At 34.6% G+C, this 17,867-nt stretch overlaps 1 protein-coding gene across 1 annotated transcript in view; it reads right to left on the bottom strand.

Moving 5' to 3' along the window:
• MCU (mitochondrial calcium uniporter) overlaps positions 1-17,867 on the bottom strand; it is a 245,994-nt gene that overhangs the window by 35,581 nt on the left and 192,546 nt on the right. The window contains exon 3 of the mRNA XM_089637613.1: positions 2,240-2,514. Coding sequence (XP_089493739.1) covers positions 2,240-2,514 — 275 coding nt within the window. The remainder of the gene's footprint in view (positions 1-2,239; positions 2,515-17,867) is intronic.

The following is a 17,867-nucleotide window of genomic DNA, read 5'->3' as shown; positions in this document are numbered from 1 at the left end:
AAATAAACATAAAATCCATAAAATACATTTTTTAACCGTGGGATATAATCAGTAGTATTTTTTGAGGTACTTCTGTATGCATTGTTCGTGGATTTATTTTTAAAAATAAGTTTTGTTAGTAAGAAAATATTCAGGTACTAAAAGTAAATTAAACCCATTACAGGCAGGCGAATAAAGTTCTGCCAGGGTTTATTTTTCGCCTTCCGAAGGAGGAAACTGCAAAAATGTCTGGCGCGTGAAACAAATGTCAAGCAAATGTTCAAACTATGCACCTAAAAGAAAAAGGGTCATACTAATAATAATATTTTTTGTTTTCAATTTAACGCTTAGTAGTAAGGGGATGCCGTATATTTAATACCATATTTTAAACCGGACTCAAGGCTCGTTTAACCGTACCTATATTATGGTAATAAGTCAGGTTCTTCACCATTCCGGCCTTGTAATATTAACACCGCATTCATAGGTAATAGAGGAAAAAAACATGAATTCTGTAATAAATTGTTACAAAAAATAACTTAAAGTGATATAAGGAAAATTATTAGCACACACGACGATGTGAGCTAACTTAAGAATAAAATTATTATGCAACACACATAAGCGCAATTACATTGCGAACTCCCCAATACAACGGTTTCACACTATGGGAAACCAATACTTAAGTGATGTCGATATATTTAATATTAACTTTGCGAATTTTGTAGATTACGTAAAAGACTCGGCACTATTCTTAAATGGAAGTTATATTTTTGTAAACCAGTCAAATCGCTGTATTTTTTAATGAATGTTCTTGTTATTTTTATTTTTTTTTCTTGCATATATATTTTTTTTAATGTAATTTTATTTTTATTATTTCTTTCTCATGTTTCAAAACTGTCTGTCATTAAAATTGTACCACCTACATGTAAAAGCCCTCTGGGCGTTAAATAAATAAAATAAAGAAAAATAAAATAGAAATTATTTGGAACGAGAAATATTTTAACCAACACACAAGCCCGACATTATAACTTAATCTTGACTTGGTTTACTTCGCAGACAACAAAGACAACGACTGAGAAATAATGAGGCGCCCGATATCAGCGTTCAATCAATGCAAGCAATCCTGTCTCTGTCCCTTCAACATCCCAGAATATTGGATTAACCATCCATTGAATGTCGTCAAGAATAGTTTCCAATTAATAAAATCTGTCTCGATTCCCGCTTTGAGGAATAACTAAAAATTATGAAATCGAGAAGCGCCGTAAATATATTTACAAAAGGGAAACACGAGACCATTGGCATCAATAACATGAAAAGTTTACATGCAGAAGTTTTGGAGTCATCATATCACACAGATCGATCGTGAAAACAAGTCTGTCCTTATGATGGACACTGAAGATAGTTTGAAATGTTGGCATAAGAAGGATTAAATGCAACACGACTCAATTACTCAAAGGTTAAACAACATAACACTATTTATTGACTGCGAGAAACTTCATATCATAAACAGCTTTCAGGGCTAGTCGGGGGCGTTTAGAAACCTCAACCCTTCAGTGCTTTCATCACATGTGTTAAGTTTGCAATGTTTTCTGTGCATTTCAAATGCGCTATATACATCTTATTTTCATTATAATTTTCTGTAAAAACAAATACTGCTTTAAAAACTAGATAAAATTATTTTTCCGGTGCATATTTATCCATTTAAAATAAACATGACGATTTCTAAATAATAAAATTTCAATATCAAACGTGAAAAATTTTGTCAATAACGCTAACCAGATTTTTACTTAATTTTTTACTCCAATCATGGAAAAATTGAGAGAACTCGATATTTTGAAAACACATTCGATTTGTTAGGGAAATTTGTAAAAAAACTGTACCTTCAGTTTTATCTCGTTCGTATAATAAAACATAAGAAATAATTTTAAAAGTTAAAACGATAGTTACGATAGCGGGGCGAAATATGAATTATTCATTTTAGGTTATTTTTAGGATTTTATGAATGGATTACAGTTTAAATATTTTTACTGGAAAGAATTATTATTTCTCTTTCTAACGTCAAAAATTGTATATTTCCGCGTGACAGAATTTTTTTTTATAAAATATGAAAGCCCGGTCATATATGACCCTGAAACGCTGGAGGGGTTAAATAGTAGTCAAACAGTAGTCTTGATGTGAGAACCAATTGAAGGACCCATCTGGTGCTCAACGCTTTGTGAAAGTGGTCATCAACTATCATCGATAAGAGAAAAGACGAACAAACCTGTTTTGGTGTCTTGACATAATAATCATTATCGTTGACGATCAGCCTGAAGTCCTCCTCGAGCAGGGATTCGATGGTGTCCGAGGAGGAAAGTCGCACGCCCTGTGCACTGGTGACCTGCGCGCGGTCGATGCCGCGGTCCTCGGCGCGCAGCATGGCCAGCAGGTCTCCCACCGTATGGCCTAGCGGGCGCAGTGTGAAGCGGCAGCGCTCGCGCCGGCTCGGCAGTGGCACGGTCAGCTGGGGCAACCCACCACGGTAGCCGATAGTCACCTCTGCAAAGGAAACAACTATTAGATAATATGCTCATCATCAGATACTAGTGGTCGGTGTCGCGGTGCTAGGCGCGCAGCATGGCCAGCAGGTCGCCCACCGTGTGGCCCGGCTTGAGAGCGGCACGGCCATCGGGTATGTACAGACATGTCACTTTCAAGGCTATAATAAACAGGCAATTTCTATAACCTACCACCACCTTACGAGCTCGATGCTCCATGTTCACCTACTGTTACTCCTTTTCCTTTCCCTTCAATACTAGAAAACACAATATAGAAACCTACCTATGAGTATATAATAAAATATACCTAATGAGTAAAATCTGAAATTGTAATATTATGTAATCATAGAAGAAAATATTTACGACTCTTAGCGAAACATAAAAATAATAAAAAGATTCGATCGCATATAGGAATTGAACACAGGACCTCAGCATAGGCGCTTATCATTGAGCTAATTTGGCCCTATCCCATTCGGTCACATTTAACCCTAGATTCATAACCATTCGTCCCACAGACCGAGCAAAACATAAATTTGTTTCTAGTGTCTCGAGTGAAAGAGATAGAATGATGATCTCTCAAGTACCTTCCTAGATCGCTTGTTCATTAGTAACGCGGGTTCGCTTGCCTCGCAGTGAAGTCTTGTGGACAAGTTATAGACCTTTGAACGTCTGAGAGACGAATGTTTATGAATAGTGTAACTTTTGACGAGACTGCAAGTTATTTTGAAAACATTGTTTTTGATGAGTTCTGGTTATACAAAGTAAAAGTAAGCATATGATATTATTCTATATGAGTTATTATTTATAGTTACATCTAAAGAGATCGCACCGCCTCCTGCCAACGTCAGCAAACCAGGACTAAGTCCAGGGGAAACTCTTCTAATGGAGGAGCTCCGACAAATCAAGATGGAACTCCAAGATTTCAAGGGCATCCAAACAAAAGTGGCAGTATTATATGATGAATTCAAAGAATTCAAGAATTCATTGACCTTTTTCAACTCAAAAATGGAGGGATTTGAGGATGAATTGAAAAAGACAATCCTCAAAATGAAAACAATAGATTCAATCCAAAAGAAAAACATGGAACTTGAAGCAAAAGTTACAATGCTCGAGTTTAAACTAGACGATCAAGAACGCCAACAAAAAAATTTCGCTGCCGAAATAAGAGGAATACCTGAGGCTGAAGGTGAAAAGTTACAAAACATTATTTTCAAGATAAATCAAGAAATACGCACAACCACCACTAAAAATGACATCGAAACAACCTTTAGAGCTCCTGGTAGGCAAGCTCCAACAAAAACCCGGCCAATAATTGTGCGGTTCAAAGACATTCACTTAAGAGATGAATTCTTAAATTGTGTAAAAAAAAACAATTTGAACGCTACCACGAATGAAGACAAACTCAACACGAGCTCCTTAGGCCTCTCCGGACCGCGCACTCCGGTTTATATATCGGAACACCTAACGTCGACAAATAAACGCTTACTTTACCTGGCGAAAAAGACGGCTACGGAAAAAAGCTAGCTTACGTATGGGTTAAAGCGGGAAGGGTCTACGTACGCCAAACATCAGAATCGCGAGCTATATGATATACACATTACATCTGAAAATATTCCTCTCACACTATGACTCACCAATACAAGCATACACATAATATTTTACTCAAACACCACACACACATCTGTACATTTCCAAATCTTATCATTGTGGGTATACTTGCATTATACGGCTACTCCATCTAAAATTGCGACAGAGATAATAGAACGCAATATTCATCCTCTAAAATGGCTTCAACACTGAATATTGATTTTGAAATATCATGTAATGTAGAACACACTTTCACCAATACTACAGATTTTAAAGCAACCGTCGCCGAAAATAACTCCCTGAACATAATTTCTCAAAATATTAGAAGCATTCAAAAAAACTTTGACAATTTTGCAGTATTTTTACAAGACCTTAACACTCATTTCGATATTATCATTTTAAGCGAATGTTGGATAGACGAAACTTTCACTGACATTAACATATTAGGATATACGACTTTCCACACAACTACTAAACTGAACCAAAATGATGGGATCGTTATCTTTATTAAGGACTCGCTGAACTCTTCTCTATCGGAAATAAAATTAACAGAAGCAAATTGCGTCAAAATATCTCTAGGATCAGATTTATCTATTTTTGCTATTTATAGGCCCCCATTCTACAAAAATATATCACCTTTCCTAAACTCTTTACAACTACTCATGGAAAACAATAAAAATACTCAACAACTCATCTTAGCAGGAGACATAAATATAAACCTTCTTAACTGTAAACCCAAAACTAACGAATATCTAAGTCTACTAGCTCACTATGGCCTTCAGTCAACTATAAATTCTTCGACAAGAACCTCACTAGAGTCAAAATCCTGTATTGATCATATTTTTGTTAAAACAAAAAATAAAACCATCTCATCCACTATTCATTCCACCGTTACTGACCATTTCACCACCACACTCGGTATGCGATTGAAAAATGAAATAAAACGTAAAATATATACAAATACGTCACAGCATATCATAGATTTCAAAGCACTTAGCTCTGATATAAGTCACGAATCTTGGATTACAACTCTAAAAGAAACGGATCCAAATAAAGCGCTAAATGAATTTCTATTAACCCTGAATACGTTTACCACTAAACACACTATAATAAAAACACGTAAAAACACTACTCACAAAACACTTCAAATTAAACCATGGATTACAGCAGGGCTAGTAAAAAGTATACACAAACGGAATATAATGCATGCAAGAGTAAACAAAAACCCAATGGACAGTAAACTAAAACACAATTATTTATTATACAGAAACCTATGTAATAGACTAGTAAAGCAGGCGAAACATGAGTTCTACAGGAAAGAAATAGATAATGCCGGAGGAGACACAAAAAAGATATGGAGAGTTATCAAAGATGCCGCTTATTCAAAACCTAAGAACAGTACTTCTATTAATAAATTGTTAGTCGATGGGGAAATCTGTTTAACACAAAAAGAACCCAAAAAAATTGCAAATCACATTAATTATCATTTTTCCAACGTTGGCTTAGATTTAGCGGAAAAAATACTTACAAAGAACCACACGACAGAAGAGCTACTTGTCAAAGAAAGTTCCTCCTTGCGACCAAATCGTTCCTTTAACATTTATAAAATAAATAAAAAAGAAATTAACGAACTCATTCTTTCTCTCAAAACTCAGTGTGCACCTGGCCCGGACAACATATCTAACCAAATCCTGATTAATCTACGAGAATATATCGGTATACCTCTCCTACATATATTTAATCAAAGTTTCTTCCAATGTGTTGTACCTGACAAACTTAAAATTGCCAGTATTACCCCGATCCATAAATCTGGAGACAAAACGTTAATCTCCAACTACAGACCTATTTCACTACTTAACTCTCTATCAAAACTCCTAGAAAAAGCAATGAAAAAAAGACTGCTATCCTACCTCGATAAACACAACTTACTATCAAGTCATCAATTCGGTTTTCGGGCAAAAATGGGCACAGAACAGGCAATTTCTGAATTAACCAACTTCATTGTAAAACATGTAGATAAGGGATCTAAAGTAATTGGAGTTTTTCTAGATCTGGCTAAAGCCTTTGACACCATATCTCATGATATGCTATACGAAAAACTTAAAAATATTGGCATCAATGGAAAACCGCTCAAATGGTTCATCAGTTATACAAAAAATAGGAAACAAATAGTTGAACTTAATAAATGCTTGAGTGACACAGCAGAAATAAAGTACGGAGTGCCTCAGGGTAGTGTCTTAGGCCCTATTCTTTTTCTTATCTATATTAATGGTCTCACTGATATTAAAATTCCAACACTCTGCTATAATGTGATCAGCTACGCAGATGATACTGTACTTCTTTTTAAAGAGCAATCTTGGGAAAAGGCATTTAAGAGCGCCGAATTTGGTATGATGGAGATAAAAAAAATGGCTCGACAAAAATCTTCTTACCCTAAACACCTCGAAAACCAAATTTCTAACATTCAGTAAAACAAATATCGGGCAACCAAAAACCGTCCCGTTTTTACACCTGTATCCATGTACTACATCACAAACCAAAAACTGCGACTGCGAAAAAATTGAACATTCGGATAATATTAAGTATCTTGGTTTAACAGTGGATTGCAAACTAAAATGGGAACTTCACATAATTTCACTTGCAATGAGAATCCGGAAACAAACATACATTTTTAAAACGATTAGAAACATTATGTCACTTAAACTACTAAAAAATGTCTACTTTTCCCTTTGTCAAAGCATTTTAATTTATGGTATATCGGCATGGGGTGGTGCCGCAGACACATACATCAAACTACTTAATACAGCTCATAAAGCACTTATTAGAACTATGTTCAAAAAACCATATATTTATCCCACTGAAAATCTTTTAATTAAAAATAAAATACTTGATATCAGGAAGCTATTCATAAAAAAAATTATCCATACAAATTGCATAAAATCGTCACCTTCACACATATCTCACTCCCAGAAAACTAGAGCTAAATCTAACAATCATTTACAAGTGCCAAAAATTAAATCCACTCTTGCTAAAAAACATTAATCTTACCTCGCACCTTCCATATTCAATATTTTCTTAAAAGAAACACAACATACAACTCAAATCAACAGGAAATGTACATATAAATACTTTAATACGTGGCTAATGAACAAAAAAAGAAATTGCATTAACAAGTTACTTGCAAACCTTCCATGCTAATTTTTATATGACATATTAAAAAAAAAAAAAAAAAATATATATATATATATATATATATATATTTATCCCCTCTCGTACTATGTTGATCTCGCGCGACGGTACGCCAGGTATTTGTTGATCCGTTTGCATTTGTTGATCCACCCCGGATATGTTGATCCATTACCCAAGCTGGCATACATATGTAAATCCCTACAGATCAACTTGTGTCATCGAGATTTAGCTGTAAGCCACGCCCATTTTTCGGTCGCATATACATTTTACACGATTTATTTTGTTGATCTATATATTTCTGACAAACTTGACGGCTTGCATGCGTTGTAACTTAACCGCCAATTTCGCGCGCGTTGTCGTACTTTTTAGATCCTGTTAGTACATCCATATTCTATGAAAATGACTTTATACTTACAGAGGATAGACTGCCTCACGAGTATTTATATTGAAATGGAACTTTCGCAAACGTCAAATCCATGCTAAAAAAATCTTTTGAACTTGATTAAACAAAAATTGTAAATTTAATACATCATTTACTACGTTTCGTGACTTAGCAGGGGTGCTCGGGTTCATAGGGTGAGGTTTGTCTGGGTCATTTTAAAAGAGAAATTTTGAACTTTGATTGAATAAAATTTTATTTTAATGTATCTTTTACCATCTCTCCCGACGTAAGTTTCTTGTAATGATTAAGTTGAAACAAAGCGTAATATCCATAATATGTGCCTATTAAAATTGCGGCGATTAGATTGGTGAGAATTAAATTTTACAAATTTTAAATTATGATTGCTAAAAAATCTATTCTAATTTGTTTATTACTAAACATGGCTAAAGTCATTTCAAGCTACGATTCCAACCAACGATTTTTTAGTATATGTTCGTCAATCAACAAGAGCCATAATGTCTGTACATCAGAGCCCTCGAGAACTATTACAATTATGTGTACCGCCGCCCCGGGAACCATTTATTAGATAACCAACACCCCTACCATAGGTCACCGTCAACGTTTAGCGAGATTGTTGTTTATTTCTTATATTTTTTACAACATATCCACTCAGGAGGCCCTGAGGAAAATCGTAACCCTCAGGGCCTATGTCATCTTTGTGAATGCTGTGTTGGGGGAATTTTGAAGGAAAGGAAGGAGAGTGGGTTCTGGGAAGTAAATAGGTATGATGGGTGGGTAGTAATCTGGGGTTCAGTGTGATTGAGTGATATACATAAGAATCCAACTCTCCTACTGCGTTGCAAGGCGATGCGTTGAAAGAGGACTAATCGATCCGGCCCACCACGCAGTTATTAGGCAGGCGCATCCGCCGCCAAGCCCCTCACATACCTCACCCCATAAACTCGGGCACACCTGATAAGTCACCAAACATATCCAACAACTTGGGGAGACCTATGGCAGAAGTGTAGGTTATCCAATAAATGGTTCCCGGGGCGGCGGTGCACATACCCTCCTCCCAAATTGTAATAAACGTCTACTTTCAAATGTAAAACATAATTTAAAACGTTCCTAAATGACGGCCTCCGTTATCGAGGGGTAAGGCTATCGACTAGCAATCCGAAGGTCGCGGGCTCAAATAAATTTTACTAAAATTAATTTGTACTATTTTACAATTAGTGTTTGGCAACCAGATCTGAAGAGCCAAGTACTCTCCCAACTTCCTCATCTCCTTCGAGGTTCACAATATCTTCAGTCTCACAACAACCCCAATTGAGGATGCCATAGTCTCACTGGCTCCAGACGGGAGCAGTTAGGACTCTGGTGTGGTATTCAAAACTAAAAATCTACAGCTAATTTCGAGAAGTTGAATAAAGTGTTTTTAGCACGGCAAAATGGCAAAATTTCAATATTATTGTAACAATAGCAGACTAACATGTGACATTAATACATCAATGAATAACACTCATTTTACATGACCACCCAATGAGAAGCTGATTTTTTTCACAGTTTGTCTAGAACCGAACACCTGCATGTTATACTAATACCAGCTAGAGGAGAGCGTAAAACACTTCAATATTTTTTTATTTAAATATTGATAATTCTTCGATGCTTCATAATAATGTTTCATAAAAAAATACAAATCAAATCACACCACATCCAGACAAAGAAGCCGATATGTTTTTATACACAAAAAAGGTTTATTTGGATATTCTCTGTATTAAAACTAATTTCGTTAAAAAATAATACTTTATTGTGAATTTGATCAGACCTAAACTTCGTTGTTAAGATAATGCAGCTGCGTGGCCGCCCGCGCCGCGATATATCCATGTCGGCGTTTTTTTGTTATAACGACACCCTGATTAGAATACATTTAATTGTTTTGTCTTTGATTTTATAAATATTTTTAATAAATTAAAAACGGCTATGGAATTCCACGTTTTGCCACCGCGTTTCCGGATACTATTGATTACTTAACACGGCTAAATATTTCAAAACGACTTATTAACGATTCCAGAATGTACTTTATTTATTACTGTTTTAAAAATGTATCTGTTTCTTTAGACAATTTTTTTTTTATAAACTGCCTATAAACTACGTTTTATTACTTATCCACTGGAGCGATCTCTGTCATATTTTAGACCGGTCGGTGGCCGAGTTGACATCGCGTTTGGGTCCCACCCAGGCGCGGCGTAGTGTGTTCAATTCCTGGGCTGGCTAAGTCCTCCATCACAACACAAGCAACATTTTCAGCTGACTGTGGTGGTAGTAGGAGATTTTCAAATATTGCCAGGTTATTCGAAACCCGGGAATGTATGTCTTTCTTTTAAAAAAGTAGTTTATATTGTTTCCGTTTTAATGTTTTCGGGGGATAATTATACCAGTACAACTCAATTACTGTCAAACTTGTTGTAAAATCAGATATGAGCGCATCAGCAGAATGCTGCCTGCTCATTACATAATAATAATAATAATAATTGACCCCGTACTACAAATAAACCCAAGTTTTTTTAAAGTTTCTGTGAGTACAGCTCCCAAGTCTTGCTCAAGTGCATGTCCGTCCGTAACACTTAGTCAATGTAATTATTTGTTCGTTGTCCTCTTTCCTAATGTGAAGTTTATATTTTGATTTTAATTAATATATTTACACGTTGTTTGGGGTAAAGTTTTATCTCATTCATAAAAAAAAACTTTTTCTTCTTCTGTTTTTATCGAGATTAAAGCAAACTATGATATTAACATATATTTGTTTTTCTTTTTTTATTACATCAAGTAGTTACGGTTCGTGATTAAACAGATTTTCTTGAGGATATATAGTGTATTACGTTAAAAAAAAATGAAATTTTGAAGAGTAAGTTTAAACTAATCCTAACTAAATTAAACTAATACTAACCCCGGGGTCGGGGTCATTGCAGCATTTCACTCAATTGGTTTATGAGAATATAGCTTAATTTATATGAGATTGAAAAAAGATCATATACGAATTTGGTGGGCAGTTAAATTGTCTGACGTTGATTATAAGTATTTTTTTCGTAAACTTTATATGCAAGACGTAGAAAATGTTAAAGTCAAATTGGTTCAATTGGCTTTGGTCTCCTCTACCGATGAAGCAAGTGATTTCATTGTATTTCATTAATATTCATTGGGCCTCTGTGAAAAATTCTTCACATAAAATATAATCGAAAAAATTGATTAAATATAATTGCATTTGTAACCACCTTGTGGTGTTTTTTTAGTATATTCCACTGAAAGATGCCGACTTCCGGTCATATTGTTTAAATAATATTAAATGTGAGATAATTCTTTTAAATAAGAAGATTTAATTTTATTTAGAGAACTTTAAAATATAACGATTTCCGGTAAGATGTGACAATAATTTAAACAGAATATTAATATTTAAAAAATAATGTTTATTCGATTTGAATGATTTATGCCAATCATTGGGACTTTCTTTTCAAGAGTTATGTGATTATAAAGTTTACGATTTTTTTTAAATCCTAATAAAAAGTGATAATCGATAAAAATTGTGTGAATTCATTGGTTATAACTTATAATATAGATCATTTTGTATGTCTCCATATTCAAATTCGGAGGTATGACTTTTTTATGTGACACATCTCACTAGAGCGCCCCTGTCTTTACACGTTAAATACAGAGAAACTATGTCGCCACCCAGTTGGGCAGCGTTATGGGGCGGGTTAAGGTAGGGTCTGTAGGAATGAATTTATTAATGCGGGTCTTAAAGAGGCCCGGATTATATGGAGGAGGAAAAACAGATGCCGATAGCTCGTTCCACATGCGAGCCGACTTACGATAAAACGAGTTGGAGAAACGACCCGTTCATATATAAACAGGCTCTAATAAAATACCCCTAGAATAGACACAGCATACGCACATTTCGTCATACATGATTTTACCGCACATATGCCTCAGGGATCTCATTTCTACAGTATTCAGTCTACTTTCAGCCTTCTTCTGCCAGTTTCATGCTCACTTCCACATATTAGGGTAGGTACCAGCACTCCATTGTGGACTTGCCGGATCGAAAGAGACTGGTTGAGGGATACCTTTTGGCCATAAAAATCTAAAATGGCGGCAAAAGGAATAATGTTATATGGTATATTTTGAACTTCTTACCACCTCTCCTGATTACGCTTCGTGACTTAGTAGGGGTGGCCGGGTTCTTGATTATAATGGGTAATTATTTAAAATGGGTAATCAATGGATGATTGAACGCGGTTGGAGAAAAAACTGTCCAAAGAAGCTAGCAGTCCACAATGGAGTGCTGGTACCTACCCTAATATATGGAAGTGAGGCATGGCATCATATTCTGTCTACTTTCAGCCTTCTTCTGCCAATTCCATGCCTCATTTCCATATATTAGGGTAGGTACCAGCACTCCATTGTGGACTGCTAGCTTCGCTTCTTTGGACAGTTTTTAGTTAGCTCCAACCGCGTCCAACCATCCATTAATTACCCATTATAACCAAGAACCCGGCCTCCCCTACTAAGTCACGAAGCGTAATCAGGAGAGATGGTAAAAGATACAGGTTCAAAATTTCCTACATAACATTATTCCTTTTGCCGCCATTTTGGATTTTTGTGGTCGAAAGATATCCCTCAACCAGTTTATTTCGATCCGGCCCGCCACGCAGTAGATGGGAAAACGCATCCGCCGCCAGGACCTAGACAAACCTCACCCTATGAACCCGTGTACCCCTGCTAAGTTATGATTTTTTTATGGATTTGTTTTTGCGAAATTTTCGTTTCGATCTAAATACGCATACATTTCTTATAAACAATTCAAGCAACACACGTCATTTTGATTTGAAACGGTACCATTTCACAGTCATTTCATGCGATATTCGACTCTAGAGACTAATACTTTGAGTTCAATATCACAAAAGATTACGGAACCACATAAAACCTTGTGATGAACAGTCCACCGATTGCCCCTTGATTGGTTCATTTAGTAAAACCATATATAGGGACACAGATCAACTTTGTCTAATAACTTCTTACCTGGATCAACATACTACGGGAATAGATCAATATATATGAGATCAACATAAGTATGCCAATTTGGGTAGATCAACATAAATTATGCATCCGATTTCCATACAAATTTTGAAAATTTTATTAACAGTATATCAAATGGTTTTTCTGGCAAACTGGCAACATTGATAATTATTGTACCACTGTTGTCAATTCATTCAGATGTATTCCATAATAGCCAAGTTATATGGTGTTAAAGGTGGATCAACTTAGTCTAACAACTTCTTACTGGATCAACATAATACGGGAAGAGGACAATATATATATATATATATATATATATATATATCCCGCTACATTTGTTGCGTCCGACCCCTAAAAACTCCATAGCATTGCAGCGTCCACCGACTTACAGCGTCCGATAGACGGACGCTACAATGTTTTGACCTCAAAATTGGCCAGAATGATGCTTACCCCATGTAGAATCGTATGGCAAAAATTTTTGTGGAAGCAAAAAATGTCTCAGAATGTCTGGAAACGAATATTGAACGTTTGACATTTTGCCGACAGGTTCGCTACACGATGTATATATCGAGCAGAGTATGTTTTTATTCATTTCTACGATCTTGCCGCGTCCACGAAGTAATATAATTTTCGATACATAAAACGACGATCATGCTGCGTCTACGCATTACATCGTAAGTATTGCGTCCTCAAGACCGATTACGAGTAGATATTATTTTATATACATAACGACGGCCGTGCTGCGTCCACGCATTACGTCGATAGTACTGCGTCCCCGTAGCCGCTCATGAGAATATACTATTTTTAACTCATAATGACAATCATGATGCTTCCATGCATCACGTCGATAGTATTGCGTCCCAGTGAACGATCACGAGTAGATATTATTTTGAATATACAACGACGGTCATGCTGCATCCACGCATTACTTCGATAGTATTGCGTCCCCCTGGCCGATCACGTTGAAATATTATTATGAATACATAACGACGGTCTTGCTGCGTCTACGCATTACGTCGATAGTGCTGCGTCTTCGTGGCCATTCGGAGTACATTGTTAAATATTATTTGAGCGTTTGGTTGAGTAAATCATCAGATTTGGCAACATTTGGTTAATTTACAACGATGCCGCTTGATACTCAGAACTAAGAATCGTCTTGCGTGGTTTTTAATGTATAACGACGATTTTGCTGCGTCCACGCATTACTTCGATAGTACTGCGTCCCCATGGCCATTCACGAGTACATTTTTATAAATTATTTGAGCGTTTGGTTGAGTAAATCATCAGATTTGGCAACGTTGGGTTAATTTACAACGATGCCGCTTGACACTAAGAACTAAGAAGCATCCTGCGTAGTTTTTAATGCATAACGACGATCGTGATGCGTTTACGCATTACGTTGGTAGTATTGCGTCCGTTGTTGTTTTTTTTTAAAGAAAAAGCGTTTTTTTTGGGAGCGAAACCCGGTCGGCACAAAGTATAAAAAATAAAAGTGGTGTTTACAAAGTTATTGTTTTATTTTAAATTAAATATTGTTGTCAATTAAACAAACAATTTATAGGTTCCCGAATATTATCTGAATATAAAATAAATCTTATAGAATAAAATGAAAACCTCAAGATATGAATTGAAATCTAGCAAGAATATCGTAACACAAATTGTGAGGATTATTATTAATATATTCATAGAATTATAACTATATATTTTATCACACCTTCATAAATGCAATGAAAACTTTAACGTAAATGAAATCAACAAAAAATCAAAATATAGAAGAATACGTATGTGAAACATACAGCGAATGCACTAAAATCTAGAACAATATCATAAATCTACTAACAATCTTGCACTTAAACATAAGGAGTATAATTTGAACATGGACGAACTTCTGGTATACCTATGTATTTAACATTATGTCCACAACCTGATTTTTTAATACTATCCGAGGCACACTCGCATGCAATACATAAAAATATACCAAGTATTCCAAACTACAAACAATATGTCACAAATTATCACAAAAATAAAAGTAGTGGAATTTTAGTCTATGCTAAAGAAAAATTTACTGATATCAATGTTAACGAAATACTAATATGTAACGCAAACTGTTTGTCAATTAATGAATCTAAATAATTAGCCAATAAATATAATCGCATGTATCGAATACATAGCTCGTTATACCCTTATAGTCCAGTAGGTACCCAAGCGATTCCTTCAGAAACTTGATCAGGGTGCTTAAGCTGTGAACATCTTGGAATAATTATCGATAATAACATCAAATGGAAAAGTCAAATAAACTCCACAGTAGACAGAATGAGAAAACTCATCTTTATGTTTTTTAGACTTAGAAATACTGTACCATTAAAAATACTTAAAGGTATTTATTTTGCACTTGCACATTCTACACTACTAAAATATGAAATCGTGGTTTGCGAGGGGGGGTGCGTATAAATCATACCTACGTCAACTTGTGACAATTCAAAAAATATTAATAAAAATCATATTTAAAAAAGCCATATAACTATCCAACAATAAATGTTTTCCAAGGTTTCCCGGTTCCCCTTCTCACAAAAATTTATGACAAAAATACTCGTACATTAAGAACTTCAATTAAATAAAGATTTATTTGATAAAAATAATATTCCATAATTAATTTTAAGCTAAATAATTATTTATATTGGAGGACTAACCGTACCACTAGTTCGAACTACTACAGCAAAACATCATTATTTATTTAACGGTATAAAATTATTCAATAAATTACTCCTGGATATATCTGAGGAAAATTATGACAGTTACAAAAAAAACAATTTAAAATTCTCTAATACCACCTAAAAAATTTTCTTATTGTTTTAAATTATTTATTTATTTATTTTATTTCAGGGAAATCAACAGTTTACAATGTGGTTCATTTATACACGTGTAATTTACCTAACTGAGAAACCAATTGCAGATTTCCGCAATATTCTATTCTATTATGTATGTAAAAATTTAAAAACTATACTTACAAGAACTAAAAAATATTAAATTTATCGAAGAAAGCAAACACTTAGTGGCTTGACATTATACAAAATGAAACAAATACTTTGTTTTAAACCACTTTATTTTTATTTATATTTCGTCGACCGGTTTGGATTGAACCCAAATATTGTATAAAATAAATATAAAGTGGTTTAAAACATAGTATTGTTTCATTTTGTAAAAATATAACGTTATTCAAGAGGGAGATTATTATAACATGAGATTATTTTAACTGGAGATTATTATAGCAGGAGATTATTATAACGTAATACTACATAATATATGTCATTACATAATATAATAACATTTTATGCAGTTTGTTACACGTTTAATACATTTTTAATATAGTTTTTATATTTATTTTGGTTACATTGAAAATATAATCAGAGAGAATGTTATTATACATATGTTGAACATATTCTTCTAAGACAAGCATTTTTATTTTACTAGATTACATGAGCGTGTGTGCCGTGTAGGTACTTTCAAATCAATTCTGCTTAATAAACTCCACATATTATGTTTCTGCTTATCATTCCTTGGTATTATTTATAACTAACCTGTTTTTATTACTTTTATTGTATTTTCTTGTAAGGCTATTAATAGTTTTTGTAATAATATTTGCAATATAAATATGTAAAAATATATTGTTGTCCTCTCCTAAGCACAAGCATCTTACTTATCAGAAAAGTGATTTAAATATTATTTAATATTATGTTGTAAATATTGTAACACTAAAGTTGTTAAGAAATAAAAATAAAAAAAATATTTTTATTTTGAACTTAATGGTATAAATAAGTTTAACTCATTAATTAAAATATTGCAATTTGAGGTTGAACTAATTAAGTTAAATATAAAAACAGATATTATTATATTGAATACGTAACGGCAGAAGTTCTGCGTCGATGGTATTGTATCCTCGTGAGCAATCACGAGTAGATATTATTTTGTATACATAACGACGGCCGTGCTGCGTCCACGCATTTCGTCGATAGTATTGCGTCCTCATGGCCGTTGGCGAATTTGTACATTTTTATGTATTGTTTGAGTCCTTGGTGAAGCAAAACCCCAGATTTGGCAACATTCAGTTCATTTACAACGTTGCCACTTAGCACTCAGAACTAAAAAGCGCCTTGCGCGGGTGGACATTTTTGTAAGATGGTTTACAGTGGACGGTAAATTGATATCCCGACCTAAAAATGTCCGACCGCCCTCTGCAATGGAGCGAACTGGCGCGTTATGAAATGATACATTTTTACTAAGGATATCGTTGTAAAAAAAATTGTCGCACGCCTGCGCCCAGTAGGTACGTTTGTATACAAGGTGCAACAAGATATTCATTCAAACTTCTCACTATCAATAAACAGTTTGTTGTCAGGTCTGGTGTGTTTTTGGATGTCAAAAAAATAAAACATAAATATATATACATATATTTTTTATATACCGCACAAGAGTCTCAACCGCTCCCGTCTGGAACAGCGAGACTGTGGCATCCCCAATCTGAGTACTAGGGTGAAGGTATTGGGGAGGGGAAGAAGATGAGGAAGAGAAATGTAGAAAAGTACCTGGCTATTTATATCTGGTCACCAAACACGGCAAAAGCTTGGAAATAACGTTTCCATTCGGAATGGTGGTCACACACCAGGGCGATACTGAGAGTATATTTCACTCTGGAACGTGCTGCAAACACACTTTATATTATGTTTAATGTATTAATTGTGAAATAACACAAACAAATAAAAATTTATTTGCGCACGCCGGGTTTGACCGTCAGATTACGGGCTTCGGATTGCGAGTCGAGAGTCTTATCTCTCAACCACAGATGCTGTAATTAATTAATTAATTCACTATGAACGTGAACACTTCACTAGAAAAGTAAGAAATATTTTGTGTTGTTTATTTATTTGTTAATTTATTTATTACACCTAATAGACGTTTACATTCTAGTTTAATAGTTGAGTATCGCAGTTATTATAAATTCTTCAAAATTAAAACAATAGAGAAAACAAAATAGAAAGAAAAAAAGTAAAATGTTACAACAAAAGCCTATAATAAAATAAGATACATTGGTAAAAATGATAAGAAGTCTCACATAAGTAGAT

The sequence above is a fragment of the Hesperophylax consimilis genome, chromosome 1 (assembly GCF_061612785.1).
Source record: "Hesperophylax consimilis isolate HC1 chromosome 1, BYU_Hcon_1.0, whole genome shotgun sequence".
Lineage (NCBI taxonomy): Eukaryota > Metazoa > Arthropoda > Insecta > Trichoptera > Limnephilidae > Hesperophylax > Hesperophylax consimilis.
The sequence above is the reverse complement of the archived record's forward strand: the minus strand, read 5'-3'. Positions and strand labels throughout refer to the sequence as shown.